This window comes from Hyperolius riggenbachi, chromosome 5, assembly GCF_040937935.1.
Source record: "Hyperolius riggenbachi isolate aHypRig1 chromosome 5, aHypRig1.pri, whole genome shotgun sequence".
Taxonomy (NCBI): Eukaryota; Metazoa; Chordata; class Amphibia; order Anura; family Hyperoliidae; genus Hyperolius; species Hyperolius riggenbachi.
In genome coordinates, this window is record NC_090650.1 from 380,220,486 (window position 1) to 380,244,346 (window position 23,861).

At 43.2% G+C, this 23,861-nt stretch overlaps 1 protein-coding gene across 1 annotated transcript in view; it reads right to left on the reverse strand.

Annotated features, from left to right (window-relative positions):
• Nucleotides 1-2,919: 2,919 nt before the first annotated feature.
• TRIQK (triple QxxK/R motif containing) overlaps nt 2,920-23,861 on the reverse strand; it is a 167,404-nt gene continuing 146,462 nt past the window's right edge. The window contains exon 5 of the mRNA XM_068237642.1: nt 2,920-5,548. Within this exon, the coding sequence (XP_068093743.1) occupies nt 5,438-5,548 (111 nt within the window). The 3' untranslated portion in view covers nt 2,920-5,437. The remainder of the gene's footprint in view (nt 5,549-23,861) is intronic.

Below are 23,861 nucleotides of genomic sequence, written 5' to 3' on the forward strand. Positions count from 1 at the left end.
AGTTGCCTAATAATTATGCACAGCAATAGTCACCTGCACACACAGATATCCCCCTAAAATAGCTAAAACTTTTTTTTTTTTTTGGGGGGGGGGTTCATTAAGAACATGGTTGTTCAATAATAAAATTATTCCTCAAAAATACCACTTGCCTAATAATTCTGCACTCCCTGTATGTATATGATTGACGCTTTCAGGTATATACGCGTACATTTTTACACATATACATTGATTGACGCATTCATATTTTCTACGTATACTTCATGCGTCTGACCTTTTTGACTGCGGGCTGTTCCTTTTTGACCATTGGTCGGCATTTTCAGGTTTACTTGATGGGGATTGGTGCTCCTGTGTAGAACCAGTTCCCCATCAGGTCCTCTTGCAAGTGTGAGTGTTTTTGGAGGTAGACTCATGGGATTGGTTGGCAATTGGTTGGTCTTGGTCATTTTGATTGGCTCGCTAGTGGAGCAACCACTATGTAAGGCTGCTGTGAGTGTTCATATTCAGAGGGCATGTGGACTTGATAGAAAGATAAACGTCGTCGTTGCCTTTCCTAATTGCTGTATCCTGCTTTATGCCTTAAATAAAAGCGCTTAATACAAACTTGAAGACAGTGCTGGGTCCCTTCTCTTTGCATTCCAAAAGACTTTCATTGCATTTACTGCCTCTTGAGGTAAAAAAAAAAGGGTAATGCAATGCAGGTTTAACCTGCAGGTGTAAAACGGGCCTGAAGTTTAGTGTTGGGTGATTTTAAAGTGTCCAGGGTGGTGAACCTGGTACTAGACTACCATAGGTAGAGCAAATAAGTAACTGCTTTAGATCACATACAGAGAAACGTGCAGGAGATAAAGAAATGGTTAAACCACTTGTTTCAAAGAAGAGAGCTCTGCAGGGCAGTATTTTGGCAAGCAAGTAAATAATGGAAACATATTACAAATGCAGCCTTTGGAATACTGATGATTTTATTGATTGCAATGCTTCCTCCCTAACCTTTTCACCGCTTTCAGTGCCTTAATGCATGTTCTTGGTGTCTGCTTATTGAGATATAATTATTATTGATTGTGACAGTAGTGGACTATAAGTCTGAGGGAAAAGAATTAAAAAGTAACTTCTTTTAAGTGTGTACTGCATGTTTTCTATGGTGGACTACAAGCACCTACCATTGTTCTGTCTTCAGTGCTAACCAATCACCACACCTGTTTTGGCTATCTTATCTGTCATGTGCGGACTGAACAACACAGATCAGGTTGGTTTGGAACAGAGCAGGTCAGTATGGCTATGTACCCACTAGTTGACCATAGGGCTGGTATTGAACAGTGTATCTGAGCTTTCAACATGTGTTTCCTTACATCTCACTTAAAAAGGCCACATTGGCAGAAATAAACTATTCTCAAAAACTTTTTTGCAATCGACAAACTGCTGGTCACATGGTCTCCAAGCCCCCTTTCACTGGGAATGTACTAGAATACCTCCCTCACAGCCCTGTAAGCTGGTCTTGTGCTCAGCCTGGGCACCTGCTGCAATGTTAATTTGGATGCTGGGTGCATGCTCCAAACACAATAAGAGGTGGGGGTGCAAGGGCTCAGCTATTACGTTATTATACTAGCTGAAGGCCCAGTGTTGCTCAGGTGCGTATTTGGTTGTTGTGTTGGGTCTGGCCACTTTTTCTAACTTTGACACACATTGGGCTTGATTCAATACGACAAATAGCATGCCTTATCAAAGTTAACACGCCTTATCAGAGTAGCATAGCAAGTGCTAGAAACCCGCAGGGGCTCAGGGCAGGAACGAGTGAAGCTCTGGTCATTGCCAATTAGCAGGCATACGTTTGCTATGCTGTTTGATAAGGCGTGTTAACTTTGATAAGGCGTGCTATTTGTCTTAATAAGTCAAGCCCATCATGACCAAGTAGTGAGCTTTAGGGTCATTGGCATCAATGATGTGAGAATGGAAGCAGGTTAAATTTTCCCACTGAGATCAATCAAACAAATCTGATTGGCTATTTGTGGCTCTTTTCTGAATTTGAATCCCAGTCACCCAATGACCAACTCTTAACAAGGTTTGGGGCCTATGCCATTAACAGTGCAAGAATGGCAGCAGTTTAAATAGGAGGAGCACAGAAGTGGACTTAACAGCAGCTGGAAGTCACACCATTGGTCTCTGCCACAGTGCCTGGTCCCGGGCAAGAGGGACAAAAGCTGTCATGCTGGCGATTCCTATATAGGTTTACCAAAACTGGGGGCCCCTATTCCTGGCTACTTATACTGGGGCCCCTATTCCTGGCTACTTATACTGGGGCACCTATTCCTGGCTACTTATACTGGGCCACCGATTCCTGGCTACTTATACTGGGGCACCTATTCCTGGCTACTTATACTGGGGCACCTATTCCTGGCTACTTATACTGGGGCACCTATTCCTGGCTACTTATACTGGGGCACCTATTCCTGGCTACTTATACTGGGGCACCTATTCCTGGCTACTTATACTGGGGCACCTATTCCTGGCTACTTATACTGGGGCACCTATTTCTGGCTACCTATACAGGGGCACCTATTCCTGACTACCTATACTGGAGGTGCCTATGCCTGACTAATGTAGGGTGGGAGGGGGCACGGGTCCAAATTCTGCATCGGGGCCCCAAGGTCTGCAGCTACGCCACTGTGTACAGGTAAACTTGCAGAAGGATTTTGAGATGCTCTGCTGGTGTTTTGCACACAATCATTCAGAAAAGGAGTAATCACAAACACAGACAATAAATCCCCCATTATCACCTTACATTTCCCTGCTGCTATTTTCAGAATGCATAATCTCCCCATCACATCCGCACTTTACATGCTAGGGGTGAGAATGAAATCACATCATACCGCATGTGTGTCGTCCCCTGGGTGACACGCTAATATATACAACACAAACTCAGCATTACAACCAAGATTATAAAACTGTTTATTAGGCACCAAATACAAAAGAATCATTTAAAAGAAAAATCTCTGTCCATCGAAACTGTCATGTTTACAAATGCTTTTAATTAAAATCATGGCATCACCAAATGAACGTTACAAATCAACACATCAGGCAAACATCAAAGGAAAAAAAAATACTTTCTGAAAAAACAGCTTCTGCTTTGTATTTTATAATTGACAATTTGTATGTAGGAAAATACTTGGATGGGGAAAATTTACCAGTAAAGTTGCATAAATTCAGGATATGGCCACCCCTTATGGGCTCATCACATTGAATGATGTGTGGTGCGACGGGTCCCGTCGTGAAGACGAACATCATGTGCAGTTAACCCAGAAGTGAGACATACTTTCATTGCAAGTATGCCTCACTGTATGGTTTCGCTGCAGGGGTAACATGCCGTGCGACCTTGCGATCATAGAAGAATGGCACCGCAACAAGTGTGTAAAGCGTGGAAGGGGCCTAAAGGTTTGGTTCAAATTACGTATTCTGAAATGGCTGGTGCTGGGCAGTAAACAGGATGGTAAGGATTCGCCCTTGCATGCTTATTTAATGTAATGTGTGCAGCTTAGAACTGGGCTCAGCAAATGTACTTCCTGTGAAATTTAATTGACCCCATTGCAAGTCGTAAGCAATTCCCATGGAAATGACATGCAAGTCAGTATTATTGGCGTCCCACTGTCCATCTCAAGTGCTGAGCAGAGATGTTCAGGTGTATAAGCAAGTGATTAGGTTAATCAGTTGATAACCAGCAAATCAGAGCCTGATCAAATTGATCACATGCTCCCTATCACCTGATCAAATTGATCACATGCTCCCTATCACCTGATCAAATTGATCACATGCTCCCTTCAGCTTATTGAGTAAAGATGGTCTAGACCAGGGGTCTCAAACTCAATTTACCTGGGGGCCGCAGGAGGCAAAGTCAGGATGAGGCTGGGCCGCATAAGGAATTTCACAATCGCGGCGCATCGCCGCCTCTGCCCGCCCCTCTCACTCTTCCTTCACAGAGAGGGGCGGGGAGAGGCGGCGATCCGTGTGGCGATTGACGTCAGGAGGGGCAGAGCTGAAGCTGAAAGCTCTGCCCCTTCCAGAAAATGCCTGCGGATTGCCCCGGGCGATTTGGGGGCTCTGCAGCCCTTGTTTAGCGGCGGGGATGCGGTGGATTACTTGGGAGCACTGAAGCTTTTGCCAGCGAGGGCCACAAAATATTGCATCGAGGGCCGCAAGTTTGAGACCCCTGGTCTAGACTCTATAAGATGCTAAAAATCCCTGCTTGCCTGCAATTCTAATGCAAAGTGTATTCAGCTGGGAACTGTGCTAATTAAAATAGGCAGGAAGTGCATTTGATTGGTCCATTTCCAAATTGCAAATAAATTGCAGGAGTTATTACCCTCTCATTGGGCCTCTGTAGTACTGAGATGCGATACTGTTCAAACACGAAGTAACCAATAATGGGGGAGGAAAGGGAAGTACTTCCTGTAGCTGGGGCGGGGATAAGCCATAGTCCATCACAGCAAGTGTTTGTTTTAAAATTACAAGTATCCTGGAGAGGCCACGTTCACAGTGGCCACTGCGTTCCCTGTGACAGAAGGAACATAACGCAGCAGATCAGGAAAGCAGCACTGCAGATTACCTAAACATTGCCTCGCATACAGTGAAGCATTCAGCCAATGAAAAGTATGCTTCACTGTTAAAACACACGTTTTTCAGTAACACAATTCATAGGTGGTGCATTGCAGTATGGTGAGACGCGTTAGAGAGCGGCTGTTATGCCGCATCACAACATAACACTGTGAACGTGGCCTCAGTGGAGGAATGATTATTATTAAGATACAGAAACTTTGTACTGCAAGTACATTTATGGGATTATAGTAAGCCCAACATTTTTGTCTATTGCAAAGGTTTGCAAATAGCTATTCTTGTGGCTTATTTAAAGAAAACCCAAGCAGTGGGAAAAAAAAAAGTTGAATACTTATTTAAGAAGAGGGAAGCTCATCTGCAGGCTTCTTACGTCCTCCTCGGCCAGGGCCCTCTAACAGTTCATGGGCACACTTCCCTTACGAAACGAGAGAAGCCATACTGCGCCTGCGTGGATACGGCTGCGCTCGTACGTGAACATATCCAACAAGCTCATTGGATATGTTCAAAGTTTACGTTTACGGCAGAGGGTCCAGGCTAGGAGGTGATAAGAAGCATCTGCACTATCCACAGACTTCCCTCTACCTAGGTAAGTAACATTTTTTCCCCAGCTCGGGTTCACTTTAAGAGTGAGATGTTGCCTGTTATTCTCTTGTGATTATAGCTTCATTAAAAGTGGCAAGTTTTTTTGCTTTATGATCATTGAATTAGACCTGGAATGTTTTCAGTTTGTCATAGTGCCGGAAACTGCAGCCACAGCAATGCTGTTAGGCACGATGCATTTACACAGTCAGAGTCCTCCACAACAAATTCAGTATTCGGAGATCTCTGGCGTTCGTTAGTCCGTAGAATCTTCTCCGGGCTCTGCAGGCTCAGTTAATTTAAGGTAAAAGAAGGCATAGAAAGCCAACAACAAGACCAGCAAGGCTACGGCCACCAGGAACACCTCCTGTAAAAGATAAAATAGACGATGTTAAAATAATTCAGTCATTTCCATGGCTAAGATTTTGATCTTGAAGCTTAACTCCAGAGAAGCATTATACGTGGTTATACCCAAGCTCAGGGCTTTAGTCCCTGGGCCTATGTTTCATGGAGAGTCCCTCTTCCAAATCGTAAGCCCCAGCTAACCCAGATTCTGCCTGCACCTTCGGATAGTGGGAATGATGCAGAGGGAGAGTGGGGGAGGTAAAGGGTTAATATCAAGGGATTTATCGATTTTTATTTAATGTAATGTATGTAGGGTTTTACTGGCCACTAGATGCACCCCCCCCCCTGCCAGTTTATTCTTGTGTAATGTGAACAGTATACAGGAAATAGTGCGTGTGTGCGTCCACTTTCATCAATGACCACCGGCATCTCATTGATACCAGTGATCATTGATCACAGACACTTAGATCGGTGACTGGGAACTGTTTTCCCATTCACTGGTCTTAGTACTACTGGGCCAGCGTGCACAGCAGCGATCGTGGTGGGAGACGATTATCTACTTCCCCAGGACTTCAGATGAAGTCTGTCAGGGCGTAGATATACTGCATGCGGTGCAGTAACTAGTTAAAGTATGTCCATAAGTTTAGTACACTTCACAAAAATTTGCCCTGCAGTTTAGACCTGAGCTGAAGGCACTTTAAAGGGATTCTAAGTATAAGCTGACATGCTAAGTGATTTGTTTTGATAGACACAGCTAAAATAGCTTGGCCAGGTCCCATCATTCCCTTCTATAAAAGTAGAAGTCTGGTGAAAACTGAATGTGGAATACAAGTACATCAGGTTACATTTTTTTAATTGGGATTTACTGTTTTAATTATGCAAAATGTGAATTACGTAAGCCCCTAAAACATAAGTTAGGCGCAAATCGAGGATATCTTGTATTTCATAATTTTTAATTTAAAAAAAAATCATATTTGTAAAGAAAATACATTTGTGTGCTTAATATAATAATAAAATAAAACCCAAGGATTAATTATAGATAGATTTACGTATTACATCTGAGAAACACTGTAAAGTATTACAAAATCTAATTATTAAATAATGTAATTTACTGCTGATAAACAGGATGAAAAACAAGAAAAAAATGTGGTAAAAAACATACACACTTCTAGCACTCAATACAATTCACTTCTTCCTCCTCTCATATTTATTAACCCAAAAAAAAAATCATAATGTGAATATTCTTAATGCAAATACACATATAACACAGCCAACCAAATGTATAGTGGTTGTTTCACATATACAAATAATGAATAATTGCACTGCACAATTTTACAATAAAATGCATTAAAAGTATAATGCCAAAGACATTGCACACAAGTACTCTTTAAAAAACACTAGAGCGGATCAGAAAATTAAAGCGACTATGGCGAATACATTTATCTTCAGCGCCATCCATTTATTTCTGGCATTATTTCAAATAAAGCCATTTCATTAGTGCACATCTTACAGCGTACAAAATAAAAAAAAGAGCAACCTTCAAAACACCATTTGCAGTTAAAAAAAAAAAACTGCACAAAAAGGAAAAAAAAAAAGATCCATCATGAATAATTCAGCACATTTGTTTATGTTCTGCTGGGATTTTCTACCTGGCTGTTCATGTTTTAGTGCTAATGGCATAAATTTGCTCAAAACATTCCAACTGTAGCATACGTTTCTCCCAGGCATCGTCTTGATTTTTGCATGGTGACAAGTTTTTCGATAATTTCACCGTTTATATGGCCCTCGTGTAATAAAGAAACGCACAGCCGCATTAAAGAACCAAATAATGAATATTTACTTAAATTAAGAAAAATACAAACAAACCACAAATGATTAACAAACATTTTAGTGGAAGCGGCGAGGAAGAAGCGTTGGGCGGTTTTCTTCTCTTTTTTTCCCTTCTCTTTTTAGTGCAAGTAGGGCACTTTTTTCCCCTCTTGAGGAAAAAAAAATCATCATGCAGGTTTCATTTATTTTCTTTTTTTATACACAGCTGTTCTTTCAGGCCCATCTGGACATGCAGCTACTAATCTTAAGAGGATGTAATAAGCAAGTGACACACAACTGTAGCAGCCATCTGCTGGGGAGAATGGACAGCAGACCTGTACAGTGTCGTTTGCTATTCTCAACCCACATAATGAATGTCAGAACAGTGCCATGATACAGTGCCTACAGATGTGTTTTCTTGATATTCAAGTAAACACGCACAATGTGCATAATTATATCAGTGTGCACAAATGCTCCCTCCTAGCATTTAGGATAATGAAACTGCAGCAGTGTACAATATGTAAAAAACTACAGTGGAAAAGGATTTCTAATGCCAGACCCAAATAATAATTCTTCCAAATTTGTACAGCACCAAGATATTAAAGATAAGCTCGCATAGCACGTATAATTACCCCCTCCCCCCCATCTGTCCTTAACCCTGAGGGAGCTAGCAATATGCCATTTGTGTCACAGTCAAACACGCAGCAGAGCCATTTTAGGTAGCTAAAGGATTGTTACTGATTTGTAATATTTAATGTTCAATAGAAGAAATTGATAAGTGGCACTAGATGCACACAACAGCCCAATCACCCGTGCTCACAGCAGAGGCAGATATCTTGTGAACAATGTAGAGAATACCGGGCACTAGGTGAAGAAACTTTAGGCTCTATTTATCCCACAGAACAGAAGTATGCAATAAAGACAAACATTACATTACAGTGGGGGCACAAGTCTGCGGCCTTAAAGAGAACCCGCGGTGGCTCTTACGAAGCCTATTAGCACACAGAGGCTGGGTCTGCATATAATGCCCAGCCTCTGTTGCTATACTGTTTCCCCCCAGGCCCCCCCGTGCCCCATAAATCACACAGCCATGCTAATGACACGCAGCGTGTCGCCAGCAGGCTGTTTACAGCTGTACTGTCAGTCTCGTCACTCGCCCGCCTCCTCTATGTCGTCGCTCCACGCCCGCGTCCCTTCCCTCCCCGCTGATTGGAAGGAAGAGACGCGGGCGGGGAGCAGTAACATAGATAGCCTGCTCTGAATCCACACGTCTAGGACCACATTGGCAGCAGAACTGGCACAATACCTGAGCCCACCCATTCTACAGTCTCTGAAATGCACAATCAAGAAGACCAGACTTGTTCTCAGAAAAGTCATCATCAACAATTTGGGAAATATTCAAAACGTCTGCAGCTGATAATTTCTGAAGCCCAATTGAATTGTTAAATCATTTTGGGAATATGAGAAATTTCTGCACCTGATGAAGTCGAAACAAGAACTGATTGATTGCGCATGCGGGCCACTGCAAAGGGAGTTAACTGACCCTTGATGCTGCCTCTGGCCACAGTGCTCCATGTCGCTTTCCATCACATTCGATACCTCCTGCTTTACAGCTGGAAGAAGGAAATATCGGGAGGATGTAGACGGGCATGGAACGCAGCGTCCAGAGATGACGAGGATGAGTTAACCCCCTCTGTTTCTGTACTGACTCAATTCTGACCCGATTCGAAAGCCCATTCGAAAATTCTGAAGGAAACATTTTTTATTAGGTAAAAATTGCAAGTGTGTTTATAGTTCTTCTCCAATAACATTACCATACAAACTGGTTGGTATAATAATCATGTGATAGCAAAAAAGAAGCATTATGAACCATGCGAATCCCTCCAGTAGTAACTATAATGCTTTGTATTTTCTAAAAGTTATATTCAAATGTTTGCCTTGCTTTCCAAGATTTTAAATTTAGAATGGTAATTCCTGGGGTATGTTGTGGGCAGGTGTGTCAAAATGTAGTCCTATTGGGGTGTCCTTTTGTGTTTCATTGTGTAGCGGTGCATGTTTAGCCTCTTCCGTACGGTTTGACTAGTTTCCCCAATGTATAGAGCTTTTTCCGGCATTTTGTGCACTTGGTCACATACACTGTGTTGGATGATGTACATATCATTCTCACTCAGATGTGGAAGACACCAATAGAATATGTTATTGGCAAGCTATCTGGACATAATAGAGGGGGGCAGGATTTGCATCTCCACTGCTCACAGGGAAATGTGCCATTCTTTTCAGGTGGGAACATGGAACTCCTGACCAGGAATAGGAGAGGGGTTTGTGGGTACAGCTTGATAAAAAAAATCACTTTCTATCTTTGCCATGAGCATATGAGGGTGCAAAGCATGTTTCAATACTGATTCCCATGCTTTGCAGATAAACTTCCTGCCTAAAGGTAAAGTAATTGTGGGTGAGGATGAACCTCATGAGACGTATCACTGATTCTGAGGGAAGGTGACAGGAGCTAGATATAACTAAATATATAGATTGCTCGACTAACACATCCAAAAATAAGTTAACTGAACTTGAAGTACACAAGACCATGCTTGGGAGAAATTGCTTTGTTAGTACAGCATGTCATCTGGACACAAACTTTGCACGGACAATGTAAAGAGGATTTTTCAAAGTAAAGTAAAAAAAGGTATTGAAAATGATATGCAATAAATCATACAACTTGAGTGATGCTTTTAACTAATGCTTTCTAAAATACTACACAAGCTTGCAAGGTCATGATCAAGATTTTGCAGGCAGGGCTTCAGCCATATGTGAACCAAGAACTACCGGACGAGCAAGCTGGTTTTCCAAGAGGCAGGAGAACCAAAGATCAAATTACCAACCTTTGATGGATTATGGAGAAAGCAAGGTAACTTCAGAAAAACATCCACTTCTGCTTCATTGACTATACCAAAGCCTTTGATTGTAAATCTCCCAATAAATGATAGCAAGTTCTAAATAGATGGGAGTACTGGATCAACTAACATGTCACCAGAACTTGTTTGCAGGTCAAGAAGCAACTGTGAGAACTGAACATGGAACAACTAACAAACAAAAACACAGAACATTTATATCGCGCTTTTCTCCTGGCGGACTCAAAGCACCAGAGCTGCAGCCACTAGGACGCGCTCTATAGGCAGTAGCAGTGTTAGGGAGTCTTGCCCAAGGTCTCCTACTGAATAGGTGCTGGCTTACTGAACAGGCAGAGCCGAGATTTGAACCCAGGTCTCCAGTGTCAGAGGCAGAGCCCTTAACCATTACACTATCCAGCCACTGATGGGTTCAATATTAAAAAGGAGTATGACAAGGCTGTATATTGTCACCTTCTTTATTTAACTTATATGCAGAGTATATCATGCTGGATTGGATGAAGCAAAAGCTGGAATTAAGATTGTGGAAGAAATAATAACCAACCTTGGGTATGCAGAAGATACAACCCTTATGGCAGAAAGCGAAGAAGAATTTAAAAAAAAAAACCTCTTGATTACGGTGAAAGAGGAGAGTGCATAAGTTGGCCTAAGGCTTAATATAAAAAACTAACGTCATGGCATCAAGATCCATGCCCTCCTGGCATAGAGGGGGAAGAAATGGAAGCGGTGTCCGACTTTGTGTACTTGGGATCAAAGATCACTGCAGACAAAGAATGCAGCCATGAAATTAAAAGACATTACCCGGAGAGGGTAATAAAAAGCAAAAATGTCACCTTGTCAACAAAGGTCCGTACAGTTAAAGCCATGGTTTTTTCAGGGGTAATGTATGGTCAAGAGAGTTGGGCCATAAGGCTGGAAGGCTGAACACAGAAGAATGGACACCTTTGAATTGTGGTGCTAGAGAAGACTTTTAAGAGTCCCTTGGACTGCAAGATGATCCAATCAGTCAATCCTTAAATAAATTAACCACAATTGTTAATTGGAAGGAGCAATGCTGAAGAAGAAGCTGAAATACTTTGGACACACAATGAGAAGGCAGGACTCATTTGAGAAGACTCTGATGGTGGGAAAGATCAAGGGCAAAAGGCTGAGGGCACGACAGAAAATGAGATGACTATATAGTATAAAGAAAGCAACAAACATGAACTTGGAAAAGCTTTGAGAGGCTGTAGAGGTTAGAAGGACCTGGTGTGCTGTGGTCAATGGGGATCAAAGAGTCGGGCACGACTGAATAACAAAATACTACTTTAACTCCTTAAGGAATAGAGGAATTTCAAATTTTTTAAATTGTTTCTCCAATCCGTATGAGAATTTTTCTTCCTCCCCCTCAAACTTTCCATCGACAGTGCAAATTGGCGAGGGCACAAATAATAACACATTTATAAATGTGGTGATCGACTGAAATTATCAATGCTTTTAGAACCCCTGATATTTTTGTAAAGATTGGCCTATTTATAAAATGGCCATAAGCCTAATGACCAGTTTACAGATCACTAGACAGATTTGTCACTTCCATTATTGAGATCATCATAGGCTAGAATGGAGAACAGTGTTTTTTAAAGTGGACCTCAACTCTTGCACGGAACAGAAGGAAAACAGAGAGAAATGCACTCTGTATGTATTTAGAGAGTTTAGCCCGTCTAATTCCACTTCATTTGTGTATAATCACAAGTTGTAATCTGATCTCTCCCCTGTGTTACATGACTGCCTATGGCAGAGATGGCAGATAAGCCCATTTGAAAGCAATGGATGTTAAAGAGAACCCGAGGTGGGGTTCTGACAATGCTATCTGCACACAGAGGCTGGGTCTGCCTATACTGCCCAGCCTCTGTTGCTATAGAGTTCCCCCCCTAAGTTCCCCCTGCGCTCTGCTGGCCCCCATAAATCACAGCCGCGCTGTCGACACACAGCGGGTTGTGTTTACATCTGGAGCTGTCACTCTTGCCGATCCCCCGCCTCCTGCATAGCTCCGGTCCCCGCCCGCGTCCCTTCCCTCCAATCAGCAGGGAGGGAAGGGACGTTGGCGGGGAACGGAGCTATGCTGGAGGCGGGGAGCAACGAGACTGAAAGTACAGAGGTAAACACAGCCCGCTGCGACATGCTGCATGTCGACAGAGCGGCTGTGATTTATGGGGGATAGCAGAGTGCAGGGGGAACTTAGGTGGGATTGAGATAGCAACAGAGGCTGGGCAATATAAGCAGACCCAGCCGCTGTGTGCAGATAGCATTGTCAGAACCCCACCTCGGGTTCTCTTTAAAAGTATGTCCGATTCCATGCTTTGGCAATGCTAAATGTATTTGGTTCTGCCAGTAAAGCTCTTTGGATTGAGAGAGAGAGAGAGAGAGAGAGAGAGAGAGAGAGAGAGAGAGAGAGAGAGAGAGAGAGAGAGAGAGAGAGAGAGAGAGAGAGAGAGAGACACAATGGACCTGTATCTGGAGAGGCTACACCAACAGAAAGACAGAAAGACCCTGAGACCATGTACCCTCTGAGTGTCCACAGCCTGGAGACAGAGACAGGGCAGCACAGACAGACATGGAAGCCCTCTGCCTACATGCCGGATTTCACATCCACAGATGAGGAGAGGAAACTGCACATGGGGAAGAGGAAACAACCATGTAAATAGCGGCATGATATGTCGCTGCCTGACACCAACAGAGTAACATGATACTCCATGGACTGTATACCCCTTATACCATTGCCCACCCTTATGGTCTATATACCCCATATACTGTCACCTATACCCTCCCCTTGCCCATTATCCCACAACCACCCCCTCCCATGCTAACACTAATGTTTTGTTTTAGCAATGCTAAATTTTTTAGATCCTGCCGATAAAGCTTTTTGGGATTTGGGGAGAGAGAGAAAGGAAGGGGAGAATGAGAAGAAGCAGGGTGGGGGTGAGAGAAAGAGGAAGTGGATAAGGAGGAGGGAGGGAGAGAGAGATGAAGCAGAGGAGAGGAAGAGATGGAGAGGGGAAGGAAAGAAAGTTCCTGCCTGGAGTTGGTTTGATGTGAGAAGGTATGCTTAATTTATCTTAAGTCTTATTATTGGCCGATGACAGAATATATGAAAGTATTATCTTACTGTTAATGTACCATGCACCAGTAAATGCTATTACAATACAGCCTATATATAGACATCTTCGAGAGAGAGCTGATACAGCCAGAGGAACAGAAGATAATAGCGGGAGATAAGCAGCCTTTCTTCCCATCACCACATGGCTGGCGTGCAGATGCTCCAGCCGTGATGCTGCCACGTGCGATGCCAAGCAACCTGCTGCTCTGATATCCATGCCGCCTATGCCAGCGCATCCACAGGGGAAATGCTATAATGGCACACACTGGTTGATGACGGCAATCAATCTCAATTCTCTTTCTTTCTCCAAAACACACAAACTTGGATCGGACGTGATCTTGGAAGAGGGCCACTACCTCTCCCAGAGCAACAGTGATTAAGGAAAAAAGAAAGACAAGAGCGGCATCTGATTGCTTTAAAGATGCAAATGATTGCTAGGTGTGAACAATCGGTCCTTGTGCAAAGCAGCGCACAGAGAACAAATGCAGACAGCAGAAAGTATTCACAATAAAAAAAGAAAAACGAAAAAGATGATATTTGTCTCTAAGCAGTTCACAGATCATTACTCTTATATGAAGATCATTTTGTGTGTTAATCTCTTCAGTGCTATGCATAGAGTATTATATACAATGCAATGCTTTATGTACATTTCTAAATTATCTAGTCTCCACCTTCCCGAAGAAAAAAATATTTTTGTAATAATTTGTCTGTATTTCAAGTATTTTAAAAAGCTTTATAACACTTGCAGACTATTTTGAGAACAGGTTTCAAACTCAAGGCCCGCAGGCCGTACGCAGCCCTCCTTGCCATTTTATGTGGCCCGAGAGCTTCAAATGTGCATCATTGTAAGCAGTAAAAGAATAACCGTACACTGCCAGCCCATTCAAAGTGCGTACCGGAGAAAACGTCGCCGGGAGACTTGGGAGCAGGATACAGCTGATATATGGCTTACTCTGCTCCTGCACAAGTCCTGGCGGCGTTAATTACTATTCCCTCTCCAGGCCCCCGTGGATGGTGGGGAATTATGTAATTCGGCTGCCAGCTATTGCTGGCAGCCGAACTACAGTGTTTTAAAAGTAAACCTTAGCTCGGTCTTCTGATGGCACTGAAGTTACTCACCTGCGCTGCTATAGCCGTAGCTGCGCCCAAATCTTCTGCACTCTAATTGACGTGCTCGTCCAAAGTACGTCAGTGTCAGTCTGAGCTTGGGTGCAGAAACAACCCCCTCAGTGAAATTAGAATTGGGCCCCCTCCTTGGATCCAAATCCCCCCCATATGGGTGGTAAAACACACACACACACACACACACCTTTCCCTCTGGCACCATCTCCCCACATAGAGCAGCAGATCACTAATATTTACCTGCTCTAGCGCTGCACCGTGTCTCTTCCGTTTTTTTTTGCTCTATGCTTCCATACCTCCAGCTCCCGATCACGTGACATGCATTCAGAGCCAGAGGTATGCAGAAGACCTGATACAGCATTGAAGCAGGTAAATATAAAACTGTTCCCCTGTGTTACTCTGTGGAAGAGGGAGGAGTGGGGATCCAACTCCCCCACGGTCACTATAGTTATTTATTGGAGGCTGTTCAATAAATATTAAATCTTAACCTCCTTAGCGGTAACCTTGAGCTGAGCTCGGGGTAAGCCGGCATGGAGGATTGCTCAGGCCCCGCTGAGCCGATTTGCATAATTTTTTTTTTTTTTATACACGCAGCTAGCACTTTTCCGATCGCTGCTGCTCTGTGCCGATTCACCGCTACCCGCTGCATTAGAGGGTGCCCCCCCCCCCCCCCGAGACCCCATGCGCTGCCTGGCCAATCAGTGCCAGGCAGCGCTGAGGGGTGGATCGGGACTCCCTCTAATGTCACGACGTCGATGACGTCATCGCGCCCGTCGCCATGGCGACGGGGAAGCCCTAAAGGAAATCCCGTTCAGAATGGGATTTCCTGATGGGCCTGATCGCCGAAGGCGATCGGAGGGGGTGGGGGTAGATGCTAGGCTAGCTACATGATTTAAGAAAAAAAAAATAGTGCTGCGCTGCCTCCCTTGCGGATTTAATTGACCGCCAGGGAGGTTAAGAAACAATTTGGCCGGCTACTTAGCCTATGGCTTAGACTTTGGCCCCTTACATGATTGAGTTTGACACCCCTGATTTAGAATATTAATGCTATGGCAATACTAGTGATGCTGTAAGGCAGCAAAAAAGCATTTTTTTTTTACCACTTCCTTTGTACAGGAGCTACGGAGATAATGTGCCCGATTCAAGTAGCACCAGTAAAACTGCCGTGCCCATGGCATCAGTGACATAACTGGCATCAGTGACATAACTAAAATTCATGGGGCCCCCCAGCAAAACTTTGAGCCCCCCATGTTCACAGCCCTTCCCTTGCCTCCCCCTGGTGCCCTTCACGGCCTCTGAGCCCATCTCAAAAGGGTCATAAAACACGTGGCCATCATGATCTTTACACCTATAACAAGTGTAGCCACAAAAACACCTGATCTGAAGGATGGTCCCCTGTATCGGAGGAAGGGAAGGTTAGTAGTTAGGATTCCCTGTAGCTTTGGGCCTCGCAGGGGCTGCTCCCCTCTAGTTATACCCTGCATGGCATTATTACCAGTACTAACCTCAGCAGAGTACCACGGCTTGCGCAATTAGCGTGACCTGTGGTGCATGGGTAATACAAGCATTGCTATGGTAACACATATTATGTAAGCAGCATAATGCATATAGCCATAGCAATGTTCGCGTTACCCATTTACCAGGTGTCGAGCTAATTGTCCAATGCACAGTACTCGGCTGGTGGTTTTACCGGTAATTTGGCCTGCGCTACCTGTGCCTGGCAGTTTTACCAGCGCTGCATGAATCAAGGCCCAGGTGAGTAAAATTCTGGGTAAGTTTTGCAAAGAGCTGTATTCTGTAGCTAGGGTTTATAGGACTTTCCTTAAACTTCTAGTAGATTTAAGCTGGAGTTGAAAGATAACATTTTATTTTGCTGGTTTCTAAACAGTTTTCAAAGTTTTGTACAATTCTGCAGTCCAATGAGTCACACCAGTTAAGTAGCCCAAATCTGAAAAATGAAACAGTATCTGGGATTAGAAAGTAATTGAGGCTGGAGTGAAATGTCACTTGAAGCCGCTTCGTAACGCTTAATGCTTAAAGTGCGATTAAACTTAAAGGGAACCAGAGAGGAACATAAAAAAAGAAAGAAAAAGGCTTTTATACATACCTGGGGCTTCTTCCAGCCCCATAAGCCTGGATCGCTCCCACGCTGCCATCCTCCGTTTCCTGGATGGGCGGTACCGGGTCCCGTCACTTCCGGCGGACGTGGCCAATTGTCCGCATCACAGGGGCTCCCTCCATACCCGTACGCATTGGGCTGCGCAGTAAGCAGCCTCACGCGTACGTATATGGAGGGAGCCCCGTGTGATGTGGACAATTGGCCACGTCTGCCGGCCGACTGGCGGCCATGAGGGGACCCAGTACCAGCGGATCCAGGCAGCAAAGGATGGCGGTGTGGGAGCGATCCATGCGTATGGGGCTGGAGGAAGCCCCAGGTATGTATAGAATCTTTTTCCTGGGGCCTCTGGTTCCCTTTAAGACTAAAATTTATAGAACCACTGTAACATATTAAAACAAATAAAGTTAGATACTCACCTAAGAGGAGGTAAGGCTCTGGGACCCCTAGAGCCTTCCAGCTCCTTTCTGCATGAGTATTCAACTGTTAACCTTGTTCAAGGGCACAGTTGTCCTTTAACTACCCAAAGACCGCATCACGCTAATAGACGTGATCGCGGCAGCAGCCCCAGGACCGCCTAACGCCAATTGGCGTCAAGTCCTGGGGCTGGCTACTGCAGGAGATCGCGTGCAGGCTCCGCGCACATCTCCTGCTTGGAAGGCAGTCTCCCAGCAGCGATCGCCGATCGGAGACTGTTAGACGGCAAAACTGCCATCTTTTTAGTTAGTACAGCGCTGCGATCTGCAGCAGTGCTGTACTGGGGACAGCCACGTGACACGGCTGTCCCCTTGGGGCACAAGAGAGCGATTGGCTCTCATAGGCTGAAGCCATGATTGGCTGGCTGTGGGGAGGGAGGGAAAATATGAAACAAATTGTAAAATTTATTATTAAAAAAAATAAATATTTATTAGAAAAAAAAAAAACACGGGGAGCAATCAGACCCCACCAACAGAAAAGGGGGGGGGGGGAATCACTAGTGTGATGTGTTGTGCGGCCCTGCAGCTTGGCCTTAAAGCTACAGTGGTCTTTTTTGAAAAAAAAAATAGCCTGGTCTTTAGGGGGCTTTAGCACTGTGGTCCTGAAGTGGTTAAAGTGCACAAAATCAAGAATCCCTTCTTTAGTTTTATCTGGTAAACAAGTAATAAAGATGCTAACCAGGCAATCCAAGAGTTAAAATCAGTATTACTTTTCTTGTTGATAAATGATCATTCCCCAGTTTACCTGACGTATTTAGTACACATAAAATTTGGTACACAAAAGGAAGTTGCAGGGCATGCTGGGTTGTTCTTTTTTGCTTCTCTACTTCCCCCTCAGACTTAACTAAAACAGCCTGATTGGCTGAAGCCTCTTTCCCTCCTGTTTTCCCCTCCCACACCTCTGTTCCTCTCTGATTGGCCAATATTTCTCATGCTGAGGCAATGCACTTTCTATAGTGAAGGGTGGGCAAATCAAGCAGAGGAAAGGGAGGAAATGACATCACGATGGCTTCAAAATAGCTACAGTTAATATGGTAAATGCGAATAAGGATTTCTCTTTTTTTACTATAGAAAACTCACTAAAATCAAAACTTGGAATACATATATGTTATGTAAGTAGAACAAGTATTTATCTACTTATATATGTGGGTTTTTTTCTGAGATAGAATGGCTGACATTTGGTTCATAAAAGAACATTTGAAAGCTTTCCCTGGGCCATATGCAATTTGAGGTAATATATTCTCTTCAAGGATCTGGGTATAAAAAGCTAATATGCCAAACTTGTATATTGCTCTTGGATGTAATTACATTTGTTTATTAGGTCACCTCTCGGCTACTTCTTTTCTAAGCGAAGATCAGTTTGTCTAGTCTTGGTAAGAAAGACTATTATTCCCCCCGATTCGTTTAGCCACCAGTTTTTGTATCTGTTCTAAAACTTCAATGTCCCTCCTACAGTGTGGTGCCTAAAACCGTATCTCACATACTCCAGATATAGCCCCAAAGGCAATTTACAGAAGAGTTCCTGTTATCCGCAACTCAGGTAACCAGAAGTCTTAACTAACCAACAAGCCTGAGGGGGTAACGGGGACTGATTTTCGGGGTTTGCAGGTCACAAAATCCTTACCGAGCCTTTGGGCGGCATCTTCTAACCTTTTTGTAGCTTTTAGTGGCTTTATGGCATCCGTGCGTGGCTCTCTGTGTGACACTTGACCCAAAGCAGGTAGAGTTACGTGCCAGGAGCCGTGCATGGATGCTAGAAAGCCACAAGAAATTACAGGATGGGTAGACGACACCGCCCTAGGTTCGGTAAGTATTTTACGCTGCACGGGGGTGGGGGTTGTGCTTTTTCGTCCGTTTAACCAGCAACCACATGTAATCACATCAGGTGATCCCCTTCCGGTGCCGGATACTGGGGACTTTGCTGTGTACAGAGGGAGCAGTGTACCAGCATGCGTTTAATTACCATGTTATGCATTCCAGGGTTCCATTGCTTTAGCTGCTGCCACTTGACATTGAATACAGTAGCTTAACTTCTCAACCAGCATCAACAAGCCCTTCTCCGAGTCTGATATTCCCAGCTGTATCTCATTGAGTTCATATAGTGCCCTGTGATGTGATTGTGAATTACAAGATAAAAAATACTGGTTTTAGTTTGAAGTTGTTTTTTTTTCTTTTTTGTACTATTCTGCGAACAGACAGAAAAACTGTAAATGTATAATAATTATTAGGTTTCCGTCAAACAGCTGCTGAACAAAAACAAAATGAAAAATCCTGTATGTGTGGGGCTCTGCATAGGGCTGCCAGCTGGCTATATATATGTAATGGATCCTTATAAAACATCCATTTGTTGCCTTAACACAGCTATTGTCACTGGCACAATCTAAAAAGAGCATGTTCGCCAGGCTTTGTTTTGCAGTGGGAATTCCATACAATCATTTCTATATACGATGTGACAGACTATGTTATCAGATCAAATGACACAACGGCTGGACGCATCATGTATTGCTGAATAGGCTGCGCTGCTTAGAGATACATTTCTGTTTGGTAACCCACTAGCTTCCCAGATGCATCTGTCTTTCTCTATTCTGAAACCATTTTGATCAACAACTCTAAGCATGCATCAGCTCATCAGCAACTGTAATGTCTCAGTAGCAGATTTATTGCAGGATTTGTATCAGCTGTAACAAAGATCTTTTTCTTTAAAGATTATTGTGCTGTTGCATATCTTTTAGAGCAGAGAAGTTATGAGTTCAGGTCCGCTTTAAAGTGTAAGTGTACTTATACTTAGAGTGCATACATTTAAAAAGGGCACCTCTAAATTGGCGCCAGGAAAAGCCAAAAGTAGAATATTGATAAAATTACCAATATTCTACTTTCGGGCAACAGATAGGTTAGCCGTGAGGGGTGGGTGGTTAAAGAGGAACTCCAGTGAAAATAATGTAGTAAAAAAAGTGCTTCATTTTTACAATAATTATGTATAAATGATTTAGTCAGTGTTTGCTCATTGTAAAATATTTCCTTTCCTTTGTTTACATTCTGACATTTATTACATGGTGACATTTTTACTGTGGGCAGGTTATGTAGCTGCTCCTAGTTGTTTTGGCTGTTAGAGACAGCTGTAAACCGCTAATTCCTGTCTGTGAACATTGTTACATTGTGGCAGTTTGCCCAGAGTACCGCGGTACTCCAAGCTTCTTGTGGGAGGGGTTTCAGCACAAAATCAGTCATACAGCGCCCCCTGATGGTCTGTTTGTGAAAAGCATTATATTTCTCATGTAAAAGGGGGTATCAGCTACTGATTGGGATAAAGTTCAATTCTAGGTTGGAGTTTCTCTTTAAGGTTAGCCGTGGAGGGCATTTTTGTGGGGGTTTTGTTTTTATTGCAGCTGTGTTTAAGGTTAGCCTTTTGGGGTAAAAGGGTTAAGGTTAGTAGTGGTGGGTAGGTGATTTAAGGTTAGGAGTGGGGGGAGGGTAAACGTTAGCCATGGGGGGGGGGGGGGGGGGGGGTAAGTGGTTAATATTAGCTATGGGGATTGGTTAACCACTTAAGGACCACAGGCTTACACCTCCCTAGTGACCAGGCTATTTTTTATAATTCAGGGCACTGCAGTCTTAAGAGCTAGCTGCAGGGCCGTACAACTCCGCACACAAGTGATCCACACCCCTTTTTCTGCCCACCAACAGAGATTTCTGTTGGTGCGTTCTGATAGCTGCTGCCTTTTGTTTTAATGATTTTTTTAAATAAAAATGCCCATTTTCTTTTTTTTTTTTCTCGGATCCCTCCCCCCGCCAGCCAATCACTGCCATCGGCTGTCATAGGCTTTAGCCGATCGCTCTTCAGCCTCTCCAGGGGACAGCCGAGCGACACGGCTGTCCCCAGTACAGCGCTGCCATAGATCGCAACACTGTACCATGTAAATAGACGGTGGTTTCGCTGTCCAACAGTCTCCTATCGGCCGCTAGTAGATTGATGATGGAGTGGAGCTCCGTCATTAAAGCGGGGATACGCACCCATCGGTGCATACAATCCCGTGCAATCTCCACCCTCAGGACTTCATGCCAATGGGCATTGAGCGGTCTTGGGCCTGCCACAACGTTCACACCAATTGGTGTTGTGCGGTCGGCAAGAAGTTAAGTTTAGGCATCGGTAGATGGAGGGTTAAGTGTGAGAATAGGCTTAGTTTTAGCTACAGTATTCCATACCAATATTTTACTATTGTTTTTTCCACTTCAATAGTAGAATATCGGTAAATTAACAGATATCCTACTATTGGCTTTCCTGAGCGCCCAAATTCCCGGCGCTCTTTTTTGATGTATGCAACAAATACACTCCCAAACCACGCTCTGCTTATCTCCTGACCTAAACATGTCCTCATGATCTCATCCCGTGTGCAGATGTAAGATTTCTCTAGAGCAATTCCCACTCTTTGGAATTCCCTTCCTCGTCTTGACTTGCCAGCCACCTTTAACAATTTAAAACAAAATCCAAAATGTATCTCTTCAAAGTGGTTTACTAATTTGGAACTTTTTTTTTTTTAATTCTCTCTTTACCATCTCTGTTTCTACACCTCTTGTATTATAATTATATAACATTTTGGGAAGTGTCTTATCCTCCATTGTTTTTATTTTAACAGTTTGCTATTCTATGCATCTATTGAATGTACAGCCTTGTATACACATTTCTCATTGCCCTAAAATAGAGATTACAAAGAAAAAAACAAAACAAGATTATTTTAAGGTAGTCTAGCTTCTGTGTAACAAAAATAAGTAAATAAACAAAAATCTAGTTTCTAAGAAAATGGAATCTGTTTCCTTCAATTTATTTTTAGTGGTAAACATAAGTAAATGCATCAAATAGATATAAAAACACATTACATTCCCCTAAATATTATATTCAATTTGGTGATTTTTTTACTTATTTATTTAGCTTTTTCTCACGTTTAGTAATTCTCAGATATGTTTCTGACATTATCATAATGAACAGTATCGTACTTTGGGGAAATTAAAAAGTTTTTAAAATATCAACAGTTTAAGAAATGTCTCTTAAATACCGCCTTCTAGTGACACAGTAATGACACAGTGATAAAACAACCTAATTAGCTGAAGCACAACCCTCTAAGGGCATAGTTTATGCAGCACAATCATTTCCTCAACTTGCTATTTTCATATTTAATTTAATTTTTTTTTATTCTGTGCAGCATGAAAATTAAAACTATTAATCAGTCAAGTTTCATTAAAAAAAAGTTTAATAAATAAGTAACACATACTAACACTATCCTATTTTTCCACTACGTTTGCTGGTGATTAAATGTGACCAGTGGGGTATATGTCAGCCATTTGTGTGTGCAGTGACATCATTTGCCTCTTACTTTAGCCAGCAAGTCTATATACAACTCTGAAGATACCAGTTATTTAACAGATAGTGTAATCAATTATTGTACCAGGTACAGTAGAAGTCATGCTACCCATAGGTCCTAATGAATTCTAGCTCTTGCTGCAGCACTTGAGACCTATGGGTAAGCATGACTTCTCCTCACTCTGTACTGCTAGCTCTCCTGCACGGATCTTAATGGAAGGGGAGGATCACTGCCCCACTCCAAAGCCTTGCTCTGTTTTTTGCTTGCTGCATGACATTTTCTTTTATTTTTTTTTGTCAATGCCATGTCCGTCTTGATCATATTGCTAATGCCGTGTCTGTCCTATGGACTTTCTTGTATTGCCTTGTACAGCCATTGCCATGTGCACCACAACTAATTCAGAGTATGTCAAATGGCATACTTGGTGAATAAAGTGGATTCTGATTCTGATACCGGGGGGGGGGGGGGGGGTGAAAAGGAGCAGAAAATGTTCTTACATTGACTCGAGGTTCCCCAACAGCTGATTAGTACTAGGCTCTACCACTAAAGGCTACCCAATATTATCTACCTGCCAGTAAGATTTACCAATCACCACTTGCCGGTTACTAAAATCTACCGGTCATTGGTATTCTTTGCCTTTCGTGGGTGATATCGGCATGTCATTGGTATATACCAGGTGTGGGCAAATTACGTCCCGCAGGCTCCTCTCTCCTTCTCCCTCCTGCCAATCTTCTAAAAAGACGTGCAGCACACCTACAAATAACTAAATCACTAGTTTCATGCCATGGCATCATGTGACGCTCCGTCAGCATGTCATATGACGCTGCCTTTGTCATGGTGATCACCGCTGGAACAAGTGATTGGGTGAGTTACAAGTGAATCACAGCTGGAAGTCTGGAGGGAGGGGGAGAGAGAGATAGAGAGAGCGCAGCAGCAAGCCATATTCTTGAGGAATTCAGCCCGATCTGAAAAAAGTTTGCCTAGCCCGGTATATACCCATCTTTGTCAATGCTTGCAAATCATTGACATTTGTCTGTCATGCGTCCTTCTTGCTTTGTGAGAGTTTCCATTTAAAGTGTTATTCATCCTATGGTGAACAGTGATGCTTGTGGTACAGCAGTGTATGGATAGCATGCAACCTGGCTTCATGAACTTTTATATTATGACTAATATTTGGCCCCACACACAATCTGCTGTGGCTACATCCGCTGAACATCTACCCCTTCTTTTGTGCCCAGAACTGCAGCAGAAATTTTGGTATTCTAGCATCACCCCTGTCAATCTTTCAAAGGCTAGCACCTGCACTCGTCAAAGTGGTTGACATTTTATATCTATAGAAACTTTTTTTATGATCAAATAAGTTATTTATCTGCATTAGTATTATATTGTGTGTATTTATATGTGTGTATGTCT